Source organism: Mixophyes fleayi, chromosome 3, assembly GCF_038048845.1.
Source record: "Mixophyes fleayi isolate aMixFle1 chromosome 3, aMixFle1.hap1, whole genome shotgun sequence".
In the NCBI taxonomy this organism is placed as follows: domain Eukaryota; kingdom Metazoa; phylum Chordata; class Amphibia; order Anura; family Limnodynastidae; genus Mixophyes; species Mixophyes fleayi.
This window is the reverse complement of record NC_134404.1, coordinates 256,590,390-256,615,520: the sequence shown is the minus strand read 5'-3', so window position 1 is coordinate 256,615,520 and position 25,131 is coordinate 256,590,390. Positions and strand designations below refer to the sequence as shown.

Here is a 25,131-nt window from a genome sequence, read left to right as displayed (position 1 = left end):
ATTAGTGATAATATACTAGATATCCAGTCACCTATCCCTACAAACCAATTGGCGGGATTGAGCCAAAATGTTCTTGTATGTTCTTCAGAAAATCTTTTCTTAAATTCCCTAATCTCATCCATATGTTGTATGATAACATCTTCTGGATCTGCAGTGCTATTATCAGTAAAATAGGTGCAGCAGACAGATACTGTGTGTGTGAAAAGGGTCTTTGTACTTCATTGTCTGTTTCACAAGTCTCACAAACGTAAAGCGTCATGACTGCTCTGTGCAAGGTGTCTGAACCATTTGTTTGTTCCCATGCTAGAGATGCAGCATATATTGCAAGCACTATGCCTATTGTCATTAATGATAATCCTATCATTATTGCCCATGCAGGTTTATTACATCTTAAACCAATGTTTTTGCACATCATTATACTTCTGAACCTGACTTCCCTTGTGCAAAAATCTTGCAGTGGGAGTTGTCAGCAGGACCTGGAAAGGACCCTCATATCTTGGTTCAAGGCTCCTTCTGACGTGTTTCCTGATGACCGCTCAATCTCCTGGTTGTAGTTTATAGGTTCCTGTATCAAAGTTAGGGTCTGGAATGGAAGAAAACACTTGACCATGTATTTTAGTTAGTTGTTTCTGCGGTAAGGCAACATAGTGCAACAAATCGCCATGTGAATGCTGTAGTTGTTGTGGGAATTAACAGCCTGTTCTGTGTGCTGTGCCAAACAGAATCTCGTATGATGTGAGCCCTGTATCCTTCCTGAGTGTATTTCTTACTGAGTGCAGTGCTATGGGTAGGCATGAAATCCATGGTAACCCTGTTTAAGCCTTTTATTTTCTACCATTAAGGCTCTCCACACATCCTGAACTTTGGGGTCTGTAGGGGGTGTGGAGGGCAGATATGATTCCCATGTCTTTTAACAGTCCCTGGAATCCTTGCCCTGTAAATTGTGTCCCTCTGTCACTTTCAATGACTTCTTGTACCCCATATCTGCAGATTACCTCACTCATAATTTTCTTGGCTACTGCTTTAGCATTTGCTTTCCTGCATGCCCACGCCTCCGGCAAGTGACTAAAGAAGTCAACACAGACGATCACATTCTCATAGCTGGAGCATTTGGGAAGTTGTATAAAGTCTATCTGTATCCTTTTTTGAAAAGGATACTACGTCTGGGGCGTGCTTTCCTGTGGAGTTGGGACAGACGTACCTGGGTTATTCTGTGCACAGATTAGGAATCCTGCCACTAACGCCTGTGCTGCTTGGGCAAACCCTGGTGCTATCCATAACATGTTAGTGAGTGCAACCATAGCATCATTCCCCAGATGCACTTTTCCGTGTGCTATATTGGTCATAATGGGATAAAGTGCTTTTGGTAGACACAAACGCTGACCTTTACACCACTCTCCTTGCACTTCTAGTGCTCCATGTTTTGCCCAAGCCTTTTTCTCATTCTCTGTTGCTTGCTTTCGCATAATTTGGAGTGTGGTACGGTCAAACTTGGAGTCAGGGGTCACCATGTAAATAGACTCCCCTTGGAGTACGGGGGCTATGGCGGCTTCTCGTGCGGCCTTGTCTACCATTCTATTTCCCTCAGCTTCAGGGGTAGTGCCTCTTGTATGTGCCTTCACCTTCATCACTGACAGTTTGGAGGGTAACTGGACTGCAGTGAACAGTGCCCTAATGTGTTCTGCATGCTTGACTGGTTTGTCTGCTGATCCCATAAAGTTCCTACTTTTCCATATGGGATCATAGTCATGCGCAATTTCAAACACATACCTTGAATCAGTGTAGATGCATGCATATATGCTGAAGGACAGAAAGCAAACAAGTGTCAGGGCCTTTAGTTCAGCTTCTTGTGCTGACGTGACTCGGTAGAGTCTGTTGAATTAATATTTCTGTATATGTAGTAGTGTGAACCATCTACAAAAAGGGTGATGTCTGCATCTGGTAATGGTGTATCTTTAATGTTGGATAAATCCAAAGGTTCTTGTCTCATAATTTCTACACAATCATGTTCAGAAAAATTATGTGCATGTATTTTTTCTTGTTCAAACTGTGATTCCTCCAGATCTCTTGGGGAAATCTGTATAATATACTCTTCCCATCTTTTGAACCATGCAGAAATAATGTAGCAGGATTCAACATTGTGCACCGTTTAAGTGTGACATTACTCAGAGTTAACAGTGCTACTTCATTTTTGGTAAGTCTGGCTGCTGAGAGATCTTTTGCTTGTGCTTGGTTGAGAATTTCTGTTACTGCATGTGGCACTTTTAGGGTTACTGGGTATCCTAGCACAATATGTATACTTTTTTGAGCACTAGGGCAGCTGCAGCTACCGCTTTAACACAAGTATGCGATGCTCGTATGACCGGATCTAATTGTGCAGATTAGTACGAAAGTTGCCTTTGTTTGTGACCATATATCTGTCTTAGTACACCTTGGGCATGTGCACTGACTTCATAAGTGCTAATGCAGGAGCACGGATAATAGGTCATAAAATCTTAAGTCTTTTTTTTTTTCCATAAAACACAATAGTTATCACTCAGCGGAGTCTATATCAGATAAATCTTCCTAATGTTTACTTGTATTTGTTGTGGCTGTGGACCAAAACATATTGCAAACTTCTGTTCATTGGGAGTTGGATAAATTCCATCTGGATTTACCTAAAGGGTCTTTCTCTGTGTAGCTGTAGACCTTCTGTTAAGAAAAACATTTTTGCATAGAGATTAACATTTATTCATTAGGGATTACAGTAACTCATTAATTCACATTTTTGTTCTTCAATATTTTTCTGCTGCTGACTTTTATTACTTTGTAAGCTTCTGGTCTTAAACAATGCCTCAATAGTTGTGTGTTGTTGCATGTAACATGCTTGTCAGTATCAGTACACCATTATCAGATAACCAGTGAACATTTTTGTGCAGTGAACAGCTGCTAATAAGACACTTGTTTACATGTTTCTCTGTGTAGCAGAGGAATGTCAAAGTGACGTGACTTGGGCGAGTGGTCAAAGTCACTTCTTTCTCATTATCACCTAGCACAGCCCCCTCAAAAGGTTCCAATGTTTCTTCCTAGATTGTAATCATTCCATCACACACAGCCCTTTCAAAAGGTTTCAGGCATTCAGCCATTTTAACGGCAACACTCTCTCTCACAAATCAGAGTACTCTCGTTAGACACCTCGCATTGTGTCTGCAAATCACTCATCATTTTCTCAGCAGAATCTCCTTTTACCAAATATTCACACATATTTTCAAATTCTGTGATTTCTGTATCGAAAGTATAAATATAGTCGCTTGAACAAGTATCACTCACAGGCGGCATTTTATCTCCTATCATTTCTTTATGGGCATAACAACTCCCCCTGATTTCTGAAAAACATGCATCAGCCCCATTTTCACACAAATTAAAACCGCTTGTAATATCTACATGTAAAAGCTCACTCTCATCTTTCTTCTCTAACTCAAAGAGAAATCTATTTTTCAAATCCACAGATATAATTATTTTGTTCAAATACAGAAAATGACTTCTTGGACCCCAGCCACCCGGAGGTCAGTGTTTTCTCCTGACACTATCTGTACATTATTTCCAGTCTTGTCCATCCACTGATTCGTGCAGTGACAGACCAAAGATTTTAAAACTTGTTTCACATTTTTTTTTTTCAAAAGCTTACAATTAACCAATGCAGGCATTACATTTACAAATGTACGACTTTTTTTTACCTTAAACGAACACAGAAAAGAAAAACTCACTCCCTCACTTATAGAGGAAGAAAAATTAAAATTAACTGATATCTTCCAGCCTACAGCTGTGGAACTACAAGTCCCAGCATTGTATTTATATGTCCTAAAGTCTGCCCTCAGTCCTGTGGGTGACTGTGTTGTGTAAGAGGGTCTACAGGATACTCTCCATGGGGAACCACATATTACACACAATTGATCCTCTGCTGAATTGCAGTACTGACAATCATTTTTGGGGCCTCTCCATCTTCTTTCCCTTGTCTTTTTTTTTGTCTAGTTTTCTGTGGTCTGTCATAGTAGTGGATGTTCGTGTAAAATAGTTTCTTTGACAGTATCTGGGATGAAGGTCTTTGGAATTTTTCTAAACTTTTGGCAGGTGGCAGAATCTCTCTTCTTAAATATATTTCTGGGGATGGTTTCTAATTCACTGTTCTCCTACACGTGTGTCAATATATTTTCTTTCAATGTGACAACTTATTATAGCTGTGAATTCTCTGTAGTTGTGTTCTGGGAGTGCATGTAAAACGTGATATTCATAGTATATGCCCCCTCTAAGGTTGCTATCTGTGACTGCTATTAAATCAGGATTTAAGAAGGTACTCTCTTTCTGTAAAATCAGCAGGCATTTACACCATTTACATGAATAAAGGAACATATGGGTCTCTTAAAAGAGTAAGTCCCTTATGCCTTCAATACCCGTGCAAGCTTTCCAAAATGTGTACAGAACCCCAATTACAACTAGGAACTCAGCTAATGCTTTCATGCAAATCTCAATTTCAATATCCATGAGGTTATGATGTTAAAAAGCAACTCCTATCTGTAAGATTTACAAGAAAAACACAGATAACCCCCTGGTCTCTGGCGCTTCACATGGGTTCCAACGAGACACCGCAGAGGACCCTGGCCAGAATCAGTGGGCGTTTTTTTTATCACACTTTTACCGTGTGCTTTAACCGTCACTTTTACCCACGACCCAGTGGTCGCAATTCTCAAGTGACAAGGACAAACCTCTGGTTGCAATCGAGAAGTTCAGTCTTTGATCTTATTCCTATTCAGTAATTTTTCCTTTATACATCATTTGACAGATACAGAAACATTCATACACACAGACATACTTCATCTAGGACAAGACAGGGTTAGTAATTACTGTATAAATCTGAGACTTACAGACCTGCGTCCCTGATACCTTAGACCACTGTTTCCCAACTCCAGTCCTCAGGGACCCCTAACAGTGCAGGTTTTCCAGGTCACAAGTGAAATAATTAGTACCACCTGTGGATCTTGCAAAATGTGTCAGTTAGTAATGAATACACCTGTGCTCCACCAAAGAGACATGGAAAACATGCACTGTTAGAGGTCCATGAGGACTGGAGTTGGGAATGACTGCCTTAGATGGACATGAGGCAGCTCTAAACAGAGGAGTCTAACGAGTAGAAAGCTCTACTCACCAGGGTAAAAGTCCAGTGTACAGGGTGACCTTCTGATGTCTGTCTGTCCTTGGCTCAGGTCAGCAGGTCTCAGTGGGACCTTCAATGACGTTGGATCCAATCAGTCATTTCACCTGTCAGTTTAGTAGTTTACAGTGTCAGTTTAACAGTTTATGAGCTCATCAGCTGGAGAGAAATAGAACACACTGCGAGTTCTGAGTGTCCAAAATATTCTCTACTTTACTGTTTACAAATTCACATACTTATACCTCTCTGGTAATTCAGAATTGCACACTTCAGCAAACTGTCCTATCTTTATCTTAACCACTTATTGTGCATGTTTTCTTTACATAAACCTTGCTACATTCTCCCAGAAATTCTCCCAAGGAGGGTTAGTGGTTTATCTCCTGTCTGCTATATTCAAGGCAGTGGGCACAGCTCCTTGCAAACAACAAACTGATATTGAATAACTTCTACAAACTAGCTGTCTTTAAACTGTAAAAGGACAAAATAGCTGTCAGGTACAAGATGGCGTCCGCTCTGCAAAATCACATTTCTCACACTCCTTTACAAACCTCAATAAAGGTGACCTATTCTGCGTTACGCTAATACAGTTATGTGAATTTTTTGCCATTGTGCCAAATGTCAGTGCCTTACAGCATGGTCTTGGAATCTGATGTATTGTGGGAAGTCATAGGTGTAAAACTATAATGGTTAAGGCTGTGAGGAGTAAGTAATAATACAGTAAATAGTTACCACTGAGATAATAAATTATTTACTTGATGTAGATTAAGGAAATGAAATCTAATTTTTTTTGTGGGCAATAATTGCTTTGAAAGATCTGCATATACTTAATTACAAGAGCCACAATAATGTCCTGCTCTATGAAAGTTTATTGCCTACTACAACATATTACTTATTATTTCTGTAACATATAGCTATAAGTTTATCCTCTCTTTTGCTTTTTTTTCCCCAGACGAAATCTACGGCAATGGATTGATTTCCACAGTTATAGACAGCTGCAATTGCTCAGACTCCAGTGATATTGAATTGAGTGATGACTGGGCTGCTAAGAAATCTCCAAAGATTACAAGAGCTAGCAAATCTCCCAAATTACCTAGGTCTGTCTTAAGTCATTATTTCTAATTATTTGTCATTTAATTACAATACAAACTAAGCAATTTTTTGGGTGTAAATTATTTGTTAAATGTCACCTAGAGAAAACATGAAAAGATAGTTCAGCTTGCATATGAGTTTTGCTGCAAACCTGCCATTTCTCTGTATGGTAGATTAATATTATTTAAATGAATTACATTTAAAAGACAGTATAAAAATGTATAAATTAGTATGCGAATATATTGAGAGAACATTTGTCAAAAACCTTATAAAAAATGTGGTGGCGTTTTAGAAATGCTATTTTTAGGGTCAGACATTAGGCATCCAAATACAGTATGTGCTGAGGTACACATTTTTTTAAAAGTATATTCTTCTTGAGTTTTTGCAGGACATTAACGCATAAACAATGATGAACAAAGCTTTGAAAAAGAAATTTGACATTTGGACATTAAATTAAAAGAAGATTAAAAAAAAATGTTCACGAGTAATTCAATTCATTTAATAATGAAAGGGGAGTATGGTAGGCAGGGGGAGAAATAAGGCATAGTAGTACGGGGTAAATCTAGCTCAAGGTACATGTGTAGAATCCAATAATATGTACAGAAAATTGAAAATGTATTATATTTATCATTTAGGATGCTTGTAATAGAGTCTATGTGTAGGTATCCCATACTTTATTCTCAACCAAGGCCAAAGATAGAGTATTAGTATTTCTTTAGTTACAAGCAATGACAAAATTCCTGTAGGTTTAGGGTGTAGTTTATCAGGGAATAAGCATGTTTGGGAATATCAGGAATTGGGCGGTGTAAGAGAAAGTAGGTGTCACGCTTCAAGTAAGTAACCACTATGGAGCACAGGATGTGATAAAGGATATAGGTGTTTATTGATCAAAATGCAGATAAATAGTACAAAACAAATAATGCTGAAACTACACAGGAATATCTGAGATGACTGGATACTGGTTGCAAGGAATACAGCAGATGCAGGAGGAATGGTTTGATGAATAGGAATCCGGAGTAATGATGTGAAGTTCAAGCGCACAGGAGACAACAAAACAACAATGACCATCAAAGGAGAGGCAGAGAGGCAGCTATAAATTGGGAACACCCAGGTGCAGGAGATAATTAATGACACAGGTTAACCCCTAGCAATAGCAAAGTAAAAAGGCACAACAGCAGCACCTCTGGTGAACAGAGGTACTGCCAGAATATATACAATGAAAACAAATATAAAGTGCTATAGTCCTGGAGGCAGAACCTGCCAATGCAAAGCAGCATGCAATGCAGAGGGCTGCAGGCAGATCCTGACAGTAGGTAGGGCACAGCGGGAGGGAAATATCAGTGATGTCTTTTATTAAATGGTGCACTGTTTCCCAAAGTTTGACAATACAAGGGCAGAGCCAAGAAATAGAGTGACTCTTTCCCCACAACCCCTCCAACCAATATCTGGGTTTGTGTGTAGACTAGTGGAAGATACCACCTATAATATATTTTAAAGGCATTTTCTTTAGTCTTCGTACATATGGAGGACTTTTTTTTTCTGATTTTTGCCATTCTTAGACTTCAAGAGTCACCCTTAGTTCCTGTTCCCAAGCCAATTCATGTTTATCTCCGTTAGAAAGCCCAAAGTTGTCAACTAATTTATAGACAGTAGAGAGAAGTCCTTTAGAGAATGTCCCCACACACTGCCTACAGGATAGATGATGTACCCACAATATTTGCTATGGATTTAATTTTTTTTAGATGATATAATGAAATAATCAATGTGGAAAATCTGAATTATCCCAGATCAGAGTAAATTTTGGAGGTTTTCAGAAAAGGTTGTACATTCTAGTGTAATAATCCTAAATAGTAACTGAAAAACAGAGTTTGGGTGTAGTTGTTTTAAAGAAAGCCTACATTTGTGAGCAATCCAGAGACTCGTGTAGGGTGAGAGCAAACCCGAGAGGTCTGCCTCAGTTTCCACCCATATGTAGTTGTCAACTCTAGCATGGGTTAATTTGAGCTGTGAAACATAACTAAGACACCCGAACAACAGCAGCCCTTTTGTATATTTTTTAATTGTGATGAAGGCAATTTTTAAAGTAGGATTGAAGATATAAATTGTATTGTGTTTTGTTATTCTTTATTAACACTGAAATGCTTGATCTATAGTTCACAACTCACTTTCCTAGTGTAATACTTTCTGCCTAAATAAAACGGCTCATAAGTACAGCCTGGATGTAAGATTTAGGGCTATATCGCAAGTTTTCTACTTTATTGTATTAGAACAATACCCTTTCTTTAGGATTTAATGGAATTAGGAATGCTAGAGGCAGCTGATGAGCTTGAAGGTTTGTCTTTGAGACAGCCTTATACTAAAGAGTATATTGATGTTTATGAACTTGGTATAGCATTGATAGTAATTTTCAATACCCCTTATTTACAGAATTAAATTATTGTACATGCCTCCTTCTCCCTGTGCTTACATTAGACCCATGTATTTTGCTCATTTCATTTGTTATCTTGTGAATACACACAAGTGCTTTGTTGTACGGTTCCCTACTACTTTGATGCGCCTCTGGTTACTGTAGCTTGGGCTGGTGTAACTGGTGGTGCCCCAGAAGTCCTTCTGCTTTTAAAAAATGTCCATACTGTTAAATGCAAAGTTAAAAATGTCCATATGCTGGACACAACCTAAGTTTATTAACCTTTATGTTAGGTACTTGTGACAGGATGGACCGCCTATGCCACCCTGTCTGTTGTTGCTGGGAACCGGCTGGGTTTACTTTGCCTCCGTTACCTTTTGTTATCCCAAATACGCCCTCTTGCCGCAGTAGGAGGGGCTTACAATGATTCCACTACTGAACTCCTTTATGGCGCTCAGAACCACGTTCCTTCTGGGTAACTGTCACTGCTAGTGTACTCCTGTGCTGGTACACTTGGGCTGGTAACTCCGGACCTCTTACTATGGATCCAGGTTGCTGTGGATGGATCTTCCCTGGCCTATCACACTCATCAGAGCAGCATGGGTAGCAGGCAGAGCGGTGGTACTGGAAAAGCTTGGGTCCAAACATCAGAATCAGCTGGAGAACGGATTAGATTTTAGGGTCTAATCGGCAGGTCACAGGATTACAGCAATATTGAAGAAGGGTCCTGAAGCAGAGTGATGTTTATTGCTCAAGTGTCCTGACAAAGACAGTTCCACTGATTTAAGGTATCAGTGGTCAGGTCAGATGGAACATCAGAATGATACATTTCAGTGTACAAGTCAGTGCATTTATACAGATTTGGACACAGTCTATTTTTAGAATCAGGATGTACTCTATTCACACAAACATGGATTTACATGCATTGGAAAGCTAGTCATATTTACACTTATGTGAAATTCTAGAAACTCTGTGATGTCCTACACCTGGTTTTCAGATGCAAAGAATCCAGGAGCCAGTCTTAATTAAAAGTTCCTGCCTTCCGTGCTGGACCTTCACACATCCTAAGATCTAATTAACATGGGGCCTTTCATCAGACCGTTCGGAATACATATTCACACAGAACAACAAAAACAAGCTAGTTTCCCACATCACAATACACAAGAGGATTTGTAAACAAAGGCTCATTGTATCAGATATATACATCAGAAATAGGCATATCCTATAGCAACGTTAAACAAGAGACAAATTTCTTACCCTGATCTCAGAAATAACGATTTCCTATCTCACAATATACACAATATCAGAAATAAGTGCATGTGCAATTATATAAAAAAAAAAATATATATTTGCTTTAAATAAATTTATACCAAAAGTTATTTAATAGTGATCCAGTCACAGAACTAATGCCCAAGTGAAGTGTATTTAGTTCTGTAAACGTTCACAGAGCTCCAGGTTTAGTGCAATTTGCTGGGAAGTGAAAGATTGCACTTATGTTTCCTTCCCATGATAATCGTCCTGAGTGTAATCATTGATTGCACATCCACCTAGTGACTTCTCTTAAAGTACATGCTTTTTCTTTTGCATTTTTTTGCATCCCCTAATAAATATTCTACCTATAGAATTAACATAGAAGCAAGAAAATCTCCAAAGCTGTCTCGGACTGCACAAGAGATTACAAGGTCCCCTCGATTACCCATAAGGAAGCCTTCAATTGGGTCACCAAGCTTAACTCGCAGAGAATTTCCCTTGGAAGACATCACCCAGGTGAGATTCTCCATGTACAACAACTGCATCAGACAATTCTACAGGGTGGATGTGGGAGATGGTAATTAGGTAAGATATTAGCTGCAGTTTCTTTGACCAATGGAGAGCACTGCTTAGTAGGTGTAGAAACTACATAAGACATATAGGAAGGTACCGCATCATCAAGTTCTCTAGGTAAGAAGCATATTTTTACATTTATTCTGTAGGTTGACAGAGCAGAGCAAAAAATGGCAGGCTTTCTAAGATAAAATCATTTAGAGCAATCTTCTAATTACTCTTAACATATACACTTGTTTTTTTTCAGTACATTGAAAAGTGTCAAGACAGTGAAAATAAATGTGAGATGTTCTAGAAATAAAAATTAGCTTTTTTCACATAGACATCTATTATTAAAATAAAACTATGATTTGTACTTAATTGTTTTATGAATTCAAAACTAATTCATATATTCATGAATAATACTATACACAACTAACCCAAAGATGATTGCTGCATTTTCAGTATTGTGATTTTGTATTTGCAGCATAACTACCTTGCTCAGGTCACATCCAATATATGGGGAACCAAATTTAAAATTGTAGGATTAGCGCCATTCTTACCAGCTAACCTTGGAGCAGGTAAGTTCTTAGGGCTTCTTGTAAATCTTTATTTCCTGCATTATTTTATTTATTACGTGACAACATATTTCACAGCACCATATAAAGAGGGGATCATGATAGTAACAAATGGCTTACAATGACATAAAACCAGGGCCGGATTAACCCGAGGTCTAACTGGGCTACAGCCCAGGGGCCTCGGGCATCCAGGGGGCCCTTGACAGAGTTCAGCAGAGGTATTGATCGGGGCGGGGGCGTCCCCGGCCCGATCAATGCTGAGCTCTGTCACTGCAGTCCTCCTACTCCGGCGCTCAGTAATCTCCTTAGTGAGGAGATCTCACGAGAGTGTCACGAGATCTCCTCAGTAAGGAGCTTACAGCGCGCCGCGGAAGGAGGACTGCAGTGACAGGAGTGGAGAAGGTAAGCGCTTAGAGGTGGGGGGAGGGGCGGCTAACAGGGGGGCCAGGCTAATAATGCGGGGGAGGGCCTCACGGGGGAATGGGGGCCCCATTAGCCCAGGGGCCTCCATTCCGTTAATCCGGCCCTGCATAAAACCGAAAGTATAGAGGACACTGATCAAAAGAGCCTACAGGTTAAGAGGTGTAGTGCACTGACACTGTGCTCGGTTCATGCAGTTGAAAGACAGACAGTCTGTGTTTCTTTCTCAGGGCAGTTTGTGACAGGAGCATAGGGCTTTATGTGTCATGATATCATGATATTTTAAAGGGAACTGAGCAATCAGGAAGCTACATATTGAGAGTTGAGGCTTGTTTACACTGTTTCTTATTCACTTAGTAAGCAATGCTGTTATAATGTTTGTTTTTGTTTGCAAAGAGCGCAATATGCATGAGATCATTGCTTTCTAAGAGAGATGTGGTGTCCTGGAAGGTCAGTGATCTGTAACTCAGTGCTTTGCAAGATACACAGAGTCTTACTACTTATTAAGCACATTATAAAGCATAGGGTGAGTGAAATCCCCTAGATCAGTCATGGGCAACCTGAAACACTTCAGGGGCCACACGGTGCGACCCTCTAACGTTTAAAAGCGCCTCATATTTCCCTTAATCTCAGTAATAAGTTAAAACAATACATTTAATCAAGGAAAGAGACTGCTATCTGTTATAAAATATGAGCGAGCATTTTAAACAACTGCTACCAGCTATAGGTAATAAATCTGACAATAAACCAGGAAGGAACTGGGAGCCGCAAGTGAAAGCCTGGAGGGTCGCCTGTTACCCATCATCATCATCATTTATTTATATAGCGCCAACATATTCCGTAGCGCTTTACAATTGGGGACAAACATAATAAACTAATAAACAAACTGGGTAAAACAGACAAAGAGGTGAGAAGGCCCTGCTCGCAAGCTTACAATCTATGGGATTGCCCATCACTACTATGGGGAGCAGTGTCCTCCAACAACAGGTGATCTGAGGCTTCTCTAAACTAGTGCAGAAAGATTATGCGTCAAATGCACCTCTATATGAAACACAGTACATACATCAGCTTGTTAATGGACTGTCACTCCGAGCCTGCCTACACAGTAAATACAGCTCAGACAGGTGTACTTGAGCCATTTTTTCTAAATTGTAACACAAAAGTTGTAAGCTTAGTGAATATCAAGATTACATATGGGAACATTTATAAAAAATATATTACTCTTTTTTTCCGCTCTCAGAAATGTACTTCATTATTTTTTGAATGATTGAAACAATACTTTTTGGCTTGTCTTGGGGTTGTATCTATTTAGTCCCCAAATTTTTAAATCTTTTCTTTTTTTTCTTACCATTTCTGTTATAGTTATTTATAAAACAAGTTTGCTGCACCTCCAGCCAAGACAGATGACTATCTACCTTCCGGAAGTGCGAAAAATTTCCATGGACTATATTAATTTGCCAGTATTTAATACAAATGTTTTCAGTGAAGATGAAGATGACTTACAAGGTGAGATCCTTTCTGTGGGGTGTATTTATAAATTGTACATGGGAATTATGCCTGACAAGAAGCAGCTAGACGTGAGGTGACAAAATGTGTCCCAGGAGACACATCTCATTTTACAGAAAATGCCACTCATTTTCCTTTGTGTCCCATAGAGGTGCGCAGAAAATGAAGTGGCGATTTCCGTAATAGCCGGAAAATTCTGCGGCACCTTGCACTAAATTGAATCTGTCCCTTATCGTCCTGAAATAGACATGAATGAATAAAATGAACTACTGGTGGTAATTGTGAGTGTGAAAACCTGACTTGAATTGACAACACAAATGTATTACTGGTAATAGTCTCCTTAAAACAATCTTGATTTGAAAGTTCTAGGTACAGGGTACTTTTGAGATGGGAATAATGTATGAGGTGGCATGTAAACTTAATTAATTATGGACTCCTGCCACAGTCTTAATACACTGCTCAAAAATAAAAAAAAATATATTTTTATTAACATGTTGTAATTAATTGATTGTTTATCTTAACAAGAAGACCGTATAAGTTATCCATTTTCCTTTTCCTCTTGCAGTAACTGGAACGTCAGGGGCACCTGAAAACAACCCACCTTGCACTGTGAATATCCCCATTGCACCCATTCATAGCTCTGCCCAAGCCATGTCACCAACACAAAGCATAGGCTTGGTTCAGTCTTTGCTAGCCAATCAGAATGTACAGCTAGATGTGCTGGCCAATCAAATGGTAGCTCCTGCACCACCAGATCATCCAGTAGAAAATGCTGTTCATTTTCCAGCAACAAATCGTTACTCCAATCCAGGGCAAGTGATATTTGGTGGTGTTGAAATGGGCCGCTTGCTGCAGCCCCCCCAGCCTCCGTTGCCCCACCCACCCAGTGCAGTACAGATATCTGTTGACCACAATGACAGAGACCATGAACATTCTCAGAAGCCAAAACCTTTACGTCCAATTCCTCAGTTTACAGAAGGAGATGCTGTTGTTTTCAAAAATGTTCAAGAAATGCAGATGAACAAACTTAATCCTCCCCCTCCATACCCAGGAACTATCCCAGCTCCTCCAACTTCAGCAGCTCCTCCACCACCAATCCCACAACCGCCTGTGGATCTCTGCCTAAAGAAAGCAGACTTTTCCCTTTTTACAAGTGGCAACTACCAAACTCCACTTGGATATGAGCGGATCACAACTTTTGATAGCAGTGGCAATGTTGAAGAAGTGTGCAGGCCACGAACACGAATGCTCTGCACTCAAAATACCTATACTCTTCCAGGTCCAGGTAGCTCTGCAACATTAAGAGTTTCTGCAACAGAAAAGAAAATTAAGCAGCCTTGCACCAGTGCCACACTGAATAGACTGACTGTTCCCCGATATTCCATACCACCAGGAGATCCACCACCATACCCTGAGATTGCAGCACAGCTTGCTCAAGGAAGAAGTGCATCTCAAAGAATAGACAGCAGTCTCATCCATGCTACTCTTCGGAGGAATAGTCGTGAAGCTGCTCTTAAAATGGCTCAAATGATGGACAGTCAGAGGGCAACACTACAACCTCCACCCAAGTCAAAAAGCAATGTTGTCACTGGACAGTACCAACAAAGGACACCAACAGCATTGTACACTTGTAGCCAATGCAGCAGTAGCACTGGAGTAATGAGCAGTAGTATCAGTAATCATAGTGGCAATATCAGCACTAGCACCATGAGTGCTGCAAATATGCGCCCCGATTTAACCACAGCTTGTGGTCCACAGCAGAGTACTGTTATAGTTCACTCTGCCAGCACAGCTCCTTTAGCATCCCAGTCCTCATATAATCTATTAAGTCCTGCTGAAAGCTGCAGAGACAGGACAGATTATATAAACTCTGCCTTTACTGAAGATGAATCAGTTTCCATTCACTGTCAAGTAGAAAAACCAGTCAGGCATATAAATCTTGCTGAGGCAGGACTTACGATAAAACGCCCCCCACCATACCAGTGGGACCCAATGGTAAGTGAAGATGTGTGGGTTCCACAGGAAAGAACAGGTCATAACACAATGCCAATTCCCCACAGGCCTCCTCCCCTAATCCTTGGGCAGGGCCAACATTTAGATATGTCACGAGTGCCATTTATTTCTCCTAAGTCACCTACCAGCCCTATTCTTACATTCCAAGCAAACTATGGAGTTGGGATACCTTATAATGGTGGTTATAATGTTCCACCTCCTCTTCAGCAAATACAAAAACCTTGCTCCCCGAAGGAAGCTTTAGTTCCACCACAGTTTGTGCAACAGGAGCCCACCATAGTAGTACAATCAGCATATCCACCTAACCTGCCTTGTTGCCCCTTGCCACCAATGTATCCTGGAAATAGTAATTGCAATGGTTTGCAGCTTCCTGCAATAGCACTGCATCCTTGGAATACATACAATGCATGCCCACCAGCACAGAGCTCACACTCTGCCCTACCACCAAAACCTCATTTATTGCCAGAAAAAATGGTCATTTCTCCCCCTCAGCCAGAGCTCCAAAGTAATGTGGGCACAGAAGTCATGGTAGAAACTGCTGATAATTTCCAGGAGGTCCTATCCTTAACAGAGAGCCCTGTACCTCAAAGAACTGACAAAGTTGCTAAGAAAAATAGAAAGCGTTTAGATAGCAGAGCAGAAGAAGGAAATGTTCAGGCCATCACTGAGGGCAAGGTGAAAAAGGAAACTAGGGCTTTGGGTGACTTTAATTCCCTGATTGCAAGCCCCCGTCTTGGAAGAGAAAAGAAGAAGGTGAAGAGTCCAAAAGATCCACTAAAATCCAAGAAGCTAAATAAGACAAATGAGTTTCAGGATAGTTCAGAAAGTGAACCGGAGCTTTTCATTAGTGGGGATGAACTGATGAATCAAAGCCAGAGCAATAAAAAGGGATGGAAAACCAAGAGGAATCTTAGGACAGCTAGTGACTTGGATGAGTTTAAGTGTCGGAAAGCAAATGATAAAGATGATGGCAGGTTGGGAAGCCAAGGATTTGTCTATGTAATGGCCAACAAGCAGCCTCTATGGAATGAGGCAACACAGGTTTACCAGTTGGATTTTGGAGGTCGGGTGACTCAGGAGTCTGCTAAAAATTTCCAAATAGAGCTGGAAGGTAGACAGGTATGAGCAAGTGTTTTTCATTCTTTGTATCTCTTAACAGTTATTCCTATAGAAGTGCTGACCTTTAGTATTAATGTTCTTGCATATTTAACAGATATAAACTATAGTTTAAAAGGTGTATCTAGTACAATACGTTGGTTTCTTAAAGCCTTTAGTAAATTTTGAATGTGCCTACATTGTATTATTCCTGAAAAAAAATTACTCTTTTCCTCCTTATTTTTCTATTTTTCGTCTTGATCTGCCATAGTCCAAATGGGGAAGGGGGGATCAAAGCTGGGATTACCTGGAACTCTCCTTTACCACCAGCAAATTAGGGGAGCACTGTGGAATGTCCTTTTTGTTTATTTGATGATGGTAATTTATAGTTTATATTTTTATTATTAATAAAGCGGTGAAAAGGATTTTGGGGAGTTTCTTTTATTAAATGAAACTTTATTTTAAAATTGTAATATTTTTTTAAGGTTTTTTTTTAGTTTTTTTTACATACATACATAATGGGCCTTGGTCTTAAGGCCATGCCCAATCTATTCTACTGGGATTTCTGCAGGGAGGGTTGGGGTTTCATTCCATTGATCCCAACTGCCCCATTTCAGAAATCTCAGTTCTGTTAATCACCCCAGCTCACACTGCTGAGGTAGAATCCTTTACAAATGCCACCATTTTTCTCTGCAAACCTAAATAAATATATAGACATTTATCAAATCGAGATATGCAGCATGTCCAAAACTTTAGTTGCCCTGCAGAGTTTGCCATTTGTAAATTTCCTACATTGTCATCATAAAGTTTAAGCACAATAGTTAGATGTTCATGAGTTAAGGTATGTCTGGAAGAGAAAGTTTATCTTGAGGAGATAAGTGTCACTTCTTAACAAAGTACTGTTAAACTAGGTGCACACTACAGAAAATTTCTTCCAATGCAATATCTTTAATGATTTTACCAACGACTGAAAGTCCCGATCACCGATCTGTGCTTTTATCTGTCATAACCATCTGCTGAAAAGATCATGACTGTAAACTCTATGGAAATCTGCCTACTTTGCTGGTCATGAGTGCATTCACACTTTGCCCAACATCGTTTATAGAGATTTTTAGTCCGTTATAAAATCAAATGAAATGATACGATGTGCTTTGGTACGATAAAACATGATCATGGGAGCGTACACACTAATGCAATATCGGGCCTAACAGTCGTTTATTGTGTGATTGGCATGATAATCGAGTAAAAACCTGTAGTATGTACCCAGCTTAAGATTGAAAAAATCACCATTAAGCACTCTAAAGAACAATTTATTACAGATAAGTGAAGCTATCTGTGGTGAATGGGAAAAAAAATCCTAGAAAAGGAGTACAGCTTTACCCAGAAAAGTACAAGAAAGTATTTTTTTATAATGTTACAAATTTTCTTCTGTAAAATATGTAGCAGTATGTGCACAAGTCTTAAGCCAATGGTAATGTAGTGATGACCAGACAATATATTAATTAGTATAAATAAATAGCTATTCTAATCAACCAACCATAATATGCAACAGTAGACACTACAAGTTGCACATTCAGATTTGTCTGTGTCAAAATCTGAGGTGAACTGCCACAGGAAAATGGACCTTCTGAAGATCTATGACGACGTAGAGCTGTTCTCTCTCCCACTCTCCTCTCTCTCTCCGCCGCCTTATTCCTCAACCGTGGCACTTCAAACTCACTCGCTTCCTTCAAAAGTGCTCCCGCACTGCCGAACGCCTCTGTCGGAAATCTCGCTCCCTCGCTGACTTCCTTCACTTCAAATTCATCCTCTCCTCTTTCTGCTCTGCCCTCTCCCTTGCTAAACAAACCTTCTTTAAAGCCCTCATCTCTTCTCAGTCCTCTAATCCCCGCCGCCTCTTCGCAACCTTCAACTCCCTCCTTTCTCCCCCCCCTCCTCTAGTCCCACTTTCCCTCTCCGCTGCTGACTTCTCCACTTTTTTCTCTTCCAAAATTGAGGCCATCAGACTTAACATCTCTTCTTCCTCCCCCTCTCCCCCTGCCTTTATTGCTCCACCCCCATCCAACACCCAACTCTGGTGCTCCTTCCACCCCACATCTGGCGATGAAGTTCGCTCCCTTATTCTTTCCTCTCGCCACCCTCCACCTGTCCGCTTGATCCCATCCCCTCTAACCTCCTTCGCTCTCTCTCTCCTACTACCTGCTCCTACCTTGCACACCTACTCAACATATCACTCGCCTCAGGTGTTGTACCCTCCTCATTCAAACATGCTCTCATCTCTCCTATCCTCAAAAAACCCAATCTTGACCCCACCTCCCTCGCCAACTATCGCCCCATCTCACTTCTCCCCTATGCCTCCAAATTACTTGAGCGGATAGTCTGCTGTCGTCTCACCAATTACCTCTCAGACAATTCCCTCCTCGACCCTCTCCAGTCTGGCTACCGCCCCCTCCACTCTACCAAAACCGCCCTGGCCAAAGTCACCAACGACCTCCTCTTAGCCAAATCCAGGGGTCACTTCTCCATACTCATCCTCCTCGACCTCTCTGCGGCCTTTGACACTGTGGATCACCCCCTCCTTCTGCAAACTCTTCTCTCTCTTGGCCTCTCTGGTTCTGTCCACGCCTGGTTCTGCTCTTATCTCGCCAACCGCACCTTCTCTGTCTCCACATCTGGCTCTGCCTCCACCCCCTCCCCTCTCCCGGTTGGAGTCCCCCAGGGCTCTGTTCTCGGCCCCCTACTATTCTCGCTCTACACTTCCTCACTCGGGACTCTCATCTCCTCCTACGGTCTTCAGTATCACCTCTATGCTGACGACATTCAGCTCTACGTATCTTCTCCTGATCTCTCTCCCACTCTCCTCTCTCGTGTATCTGACTGCCTCTCTGCCATCTCCTCCTGGATGTCCTCGCGCTTTCTCAAAATTAATATCTCTAAAACTGAACTAATTGTCTTCCCTCCACCCAGGCTCCCCTCTCACCACAGGCTCCCCTCTCACCACAACCTCTCTATCGTGGTTAATAATTTAACCATCTCCTCTGTCAACCAGGCCGTTGCCTGGGTGTCACCCTAGACTCCTCTCTCTCCTTTGTCCCCCACATCCAATCTCTAGCCAAAACCTGCCGCTTCCAGCTGCGTAACATTGCCCGCATCCGGCCCTTCCTCTCACAAGATGCCACCAAAACCATCATACACGCTCTCATCATCTCCCGCCTCGACTACTGCAACCTTCTCCTTACTGGCCTCCCCTTCTCCCACCTCGCCCCCCTTCGCTCTGTTCTCAATGCGGCTGCCCGACTCATCTTTCTCTCACACCGCTCCTACTCCGCCTCCCCTCTCTGCCTTGCCTTACACTGGCTCCCCTTCCCCTAAAGGATCCTTTTCAAGCTCCTCACCACCACTTACAAAGCCCTCTCCCAGTCTACTGCCCCCTATATCTCCAACCTCCTCACCATTCACACCCCTGCCCACTCCCTGCGCTCGGCCAATGACCGTCGCCTCTCCTCCACTCTGATAACCTCTTCCCACTCCAGAATCCAAGACTTCTCCCGAGCTGCTCCCCTCCACTGGAACGACCTCCCTCGCTCTATCCGTCTCTCACCCAGTCTGTGCTCCTTCAAACGGGCACTCAAAACTCACCTGTTCCTCAAAGCCTACCAACAATCTACTTAACCCTTACCTTGTTGCACCTTCGCAAACATCCTTCTCTCGTTCTCCCCTCTCTCCACCAGCCCCGCCTTTCTCTCCCTTACTTTAATGGCTACCTCCTGTGCCTGTTTGTCCACCCTCCCTTAGGATGTGAGCTCGTATGAGCAGGGCCCCTCTCTTCTCCTGTCTCCATACCTGTTCTTCTACTCCATCTTCGCTCATATGTCTGCCCGGAGTTCTGAAGTATTGGTACTTTGTGTTTATTGCTCTGTACTATGTCACCCTGTATGGTCTCCTGTTTGTATTATGTACGGCGCTGCGGAAACCTTGTGGCGACTAACAAATAAATGATAATAATAATAATAATCTATGGATGTGAGAAAATCCTCTTTACCTATGGACATGAGGATGGAATTCAGACATGAGGAAATGTCAGTATCAATTGCTGGCCTTCCCAATTACAGTCCTTGACAAAACCCAGTTGGACTCAGCTTCAGGCTAGCAATGACCTAACACCTCTCTCAGGTTTTATCACTAACCTCCAATACTGAGGTCACCTGCAGGGAATCGCCAATCATCCGACCAAGTTTCCTGAGGTTACCCATATAAGGATTAGTGGGTGACCCCAGCAGTCTTAAGACATAACTGGTCTGCCTCCAACACTTAGCAGTCCACTGATTACTGCCCAGCCAATTAGAATCCTTAACAGGACCCAGTCTCCCCGACAGCAGCACAGCCATACCTGCATTTCCATCTGCAGGGTTTTAGTCAGAGTTCTCATAGAAGCTAAGTACTTAGTCTCCACACAAGTGGATCCTGTGTGTGTGTGTGTGTGTGTGTGTACTTCACTACACTTGCTGTCTATCTCTGTTCTACAGGGTCACTGCCAAGATTACTTTGCTGAGCTCACACATTACAATCTTCTGGACACCCCGAGACCCAGAAAATTACCCACTTCCTTTACAGATTTTATTGGTGGCCGAATGTATGTCTCCCTGTGACAGATGTGCCCAACACAAGATTTGAGGATGAAACCCCAAGGGCCCCTGCATCCACTTCCCATCCCAAGTATATCCATGGATTTTATCACTGAATTGTCAACATGATGCAACACCATCTGGGTTGCAGTTCACTAAGGTGGCCCTCTTTGTTTACTTCAGTGGCATACCTTTAGCCGCGGAATTGACATGGAATATGTCACGAATGAAGGTTTGACTCCTCAGCTGTACCAGGGACATAACATCCGATAGGGGCACCCGGTTCACATTGCACTTCTGGAAAGCCTTCTGCAGACAGAGAGGCATACACCTGAACTTTTCATCGGCACATCACCCTTAACCTCTAATAGACAGAGAGGGTGAACCAGGACCTCGAGACCTTCCTTTGCATGTACATCTCAGTCAGCCAGGAAGACTGGCTGAACTCTCTCTTGTGGTCAGAATTTGCACACAACCTGCACTACCACTCGAGTACATTCTCCACACCATTCTTTTTACTCCATGGGTACCACCCTGATTTCCTGAATTTCAAGTCATCGCGACATTGCAAGTACCAGCAATGGACAATATACACAAACAATTCCAGGACATTTGGGCTGGCCAAATCCTCCACTGATAAAATTAGAAGGAAGGGCCTAAGTTGGTCACAGAGACAATATCTGGATGTCAGCAAGTAACATTCGCCTCTAAGTATCATCCATGAAATTTCCCCTGATATACATTGGACCTTAGAAATCTAAGGTTTTAATGACTAACATTCATAAGAAAAGATTAAGTGGGAAAGGGTCCATGTATTGGCATACATTATAGTGCCTTCAGTATCAGAACTCTCTTTTTCTCTTTGTTTATATAATATTTCGATATTGTTCTGGGATAGCACCCCTTATTAAAGTGATAAAAAATATTAGGGACATGTATATCAAAAATTAGAAAATAGTGGACTCTACTTGTGCGGTTATCTACATTAGTAAATATATTTACCCTTCCAAATCACCCAAGTCTTCAATATTGTGGCATTAAGGCTACAACTACTAGACTCCCTGCGGATCCCCCGATGTGTTACACATCTCACTGCTAAAACTACTCATCATCAATAGCTACTCCTCCCAGGATATGCCACCAGCTGCCGTATCATCACAGGAGGAGTACAGAATCCAGACAGTTTTAGATGTCCAAAGATAGAGAGGTACCTTTCAACATATGGCGGAATTGAAGGGATTTGGCCTGGAGGAACGAACCTGGGTAGGGGCATCAGGTATGCACGCTCCATAGGCAATTAAAAGTTCTCCTGGCACTGCTGTTGAGACCATTGTCCTTGCTGAGAATCCAGCGAAGGTTCACGCAAACATTCTATGCCTTTCTGCATAATATTAGTGCTTTCAACATGTGTTGTCTGTTTTCTACATATGTGTCTCTCCCCATAATCCTCCTTCGGGTGGGACGATTTCTGAATCAGCGCCGCATATCGGCAAAGCTGACAGCCGGACGCGGGCGCCGAGTAAAGGAAACAGCCTGCGGGCTAATTAATTAGGCAGGTCCTGGGGATAGTTTCAGGGTTAAGCCCTGATTGGCTCCCTTCAGTATTTAAGGCAGGAAGGGCTTAGCATCCCTGCTGGTTATAGCGTTCTGTTACCAGTTTGCTGAGCTGCTCCTGTGCTGTGTTTGGTGAAAACCTTTTGATTGACTTCTGTGTATGACCTCTGCCTGTTTCCTGGATCCTGATACCTGCTAGTTGCCCTGACCTTCTGCCTTTTACCTGGACTTTGAACCATCACTTGTTGACCTGACCGTCTGCCTGTTACCTGGACTTAAACCATCGCTTGTTGCCCTGACCTTCTGCCTGTTACCCGGATTGGCATCATTGCCTGTGGCCTTGACCCTGCTTGTATCTGACGTTTTTGCCTGTGCTCTGTTAGGCCAGTCAGACATTACTATCTCTGTTCCAGACCGCAGACCTCTGGCCTGTCCCTACTCTGTGTATTACCTCCCACTCCTGAGTGCTGCTGTGTGACCATAAACTTGTACTACACAAGTATAAGACCTGGGGGCATCCGAGTACCTGTGAGTATAACCAGTCTCAACGGGAAAGGCGAATGCTATAGGTGAAGACCTCTCCCGCTAGTTCTACAAGTTTATGAAGCACTGGTGGCCATAACAGAAACTTTAGGCATTTTGCTGTCTTTGCTCACCTCAGTCTCTACAAAGATACTGAAGAGAGCTGAAATTACTATCTAACTAAAGATATGCTATAGATATCATAAAGCACCCCTAACTTAGGGCTTACCTAGTGTGCTTGGCTGTTTGGGATCTGACTCGGGCTCCATCCGTGTTCTGGGTCCAGCAGATTCAAGTGAATTCTTAGAGTAGCTCTGTGCCAGCAAACAGCCTAGTCAACCATGTTTGTGCACTGTGACTTATGATGTGGTGACGCACATGTGCCAACCTTCAAGGTCCAGGAAATCTGTGCCAGATCTACCCCTAGAAGATAGTTATGTGGTTCAACCTATTAGCCAGCTATATCCTCTTCATCAGACACTGGTGCTTTGTTGGGAGTTATGAAGAATGTTAGCATTTCACTACAGAAAAAACAACACAACCTGTCCTATCTATTTTTGACACAGAAAAAAGACACAGTAATAGGATGGGCTACCCTATCTACATTCCAGGTGTGTTTTCTTTGTAACCTTTCTTTAATAGAAAGAGAAGCTACCCAGAGTTTTGGCTGCAATGAATTGCAAAGGAGAAAAGTAAACAAACAGGCCTGCCATATTTGTTTTAGTCAAAGTCAGAAACAAACAAAACACCTTGAAAAAGACCCACCTACATGCTACTGACTGCTGTGAAATCAAAATCCAGGACTCCCCTTCACTGCCCGCCAATCAGATGTGGGTAGGGATCCTTGTTCATCGTACTGTAAATGACAATCTTGTTAGTTCATCATCATCATTTATTTATATAGCGCCAGCAAATTCCGTAGCGCTTTACAATTAGGATGTTAATTATCCCAGCCCCGTCGCACAGGTGGGTTGGGAAGAGTCCCGGTGCTTTTCAGTGCAAGGCAGCCTCTGGGGGGTGTGCACTGTGTTTTACACACACTGACAACAGTCCCAGCCCCATACTGACCAGCCTGGGGTTCAGTTTCATTATAGCATGGGGTTTCGATGCTTGTATTCTTCCTATTGAAATGACTGGTTGAAGATTTTTATTTTATTATTATTTATTCACATTTTTATTTTTTATTACACATTGTATCATCTGTGGTCTAAGTTTAAATAACTCCCAAAACACTATTCAGCCATGTGTAATTTTTTTCTGTAGTTGAACTGAGGCAGGTCAATTTTATATTTTTTCACTATGTTTCTTTCATTTGGAATTCTTGTGTTCGTGACCTTTCACACTGTAAGATATTAAAGTTACTCTACCTTCTGCACAAAGAAATGGGACTATACATTAAGTGAGAAAAGCAACAGAACTTCCGCAGTAGCAATAAAAATTCAGTCTTTTGTGCAAAATCTTATCCATATAATTTAAAGCACTTCTATTGTCATTGTTTTGTTTTCTTCAACAGGTAATGCAGTTTGGAAGGATTGATGGCAACGCCTACATTTTGGACTTTCAATATCCTTTTTCGGCAGTCCAAGCCTTTGCAGTTGCTTTGGCTAATGTGACTCAGCGCCTCAAGTGAGCCCAGACAGGGACACAAACATTTCAACTACATTCTGAACACGGGATAGTGCAGCAACGTTTTAAAAGTATAAATAGTGCAAATAAAAACATTGAAGCATTTCAACTGGAAACAAACATAACTGCCTGTGTGGAGGCACTCTGTTTTATTCTATTTAGTTTTTTTTAATGCAATATTGCTGATGGTTGAACGGGAGCCATTTCATATTATGGTGGGAATGTGGCTTTTGACTTGTATTGATGGTTCTGTTCTGTTGTGTTTGGTGCAATAGATGTTAGAATATTACATGGAAAAAACTGCCTTATTTATAATAATATTATTTTTTTGAAAACTGTAAACTATGTGATTCATTGACCTGTTTTTTTCCCAGTTTGTAGAATCACAAACTAAAAAATGCAACTAAACAATATTTTAATACTTGAATGCATTAAAAATTGTGTGGGTACTAAAGGTTGTATAAATATCTTTACATAGACATTCTGCATTTGAGTTATTTCTAAAAACTTTGTGTTTTGTTAATATTTGCAGAAACAGCAGTGTTATTGGTTTGGTTTTAAGAGCATCTCTATACCAAATTGTACAACCATTGATTGTGTTCGCTTCTAAGAAGACAAGAGGGCAATGTTAATGGTATAGTGTGGATAAATTGAATATATGGGGGGAACATCACTTATTAATCTGCTACTTATAACTCAAAGTAT

The 25,131-nt window shown here is 41.5% G+C and overlaps 1 protein-coding gene across 7 annotated transcripts in view; it reads left to right on the top strand.

Annotated features, from left to right (window-relative positions):
• TULP4 (TUB like protein 4) overlaps positions 1-24,905 on the top strand; it is a 248,047-nt gene extending 223,142 nt beyond the window's left edge. For all 7 annotated transcript variants that reach the window (XM_075203474.1, XM_075203477.1, XM_075203476.1 and 4 more), the window contains 6 exons: positions 6,138-6,282; positions 10,307-10,451; positions 10,975-11,068; positions 12,848-12,991; positions 13,557-16,123; positions 24,314-24,905. In XM_075203474.1, coding sequence (XP_075059575.1) covers positions 6,138-6,282; positions 10,307-10,451; positions 10,975-11,068; positions 12,848-12,991; positions 13,557-16,123; positions 24,314-24,430 — 3,212 coding nt within the window. In that variant the 3' untranslated portion in view covers positions 24,431-24,905. The remainder of the gene's footprint in view (positions 1-6,137; positions 6,283-10,306; positions 10,452-10,974; positions 11,069-12,847; positions 12,992-13,556; positions 16,124-24,313) is intronic.
• Positions 24,906-25,131: the final 226 nt, after the last annotated feature.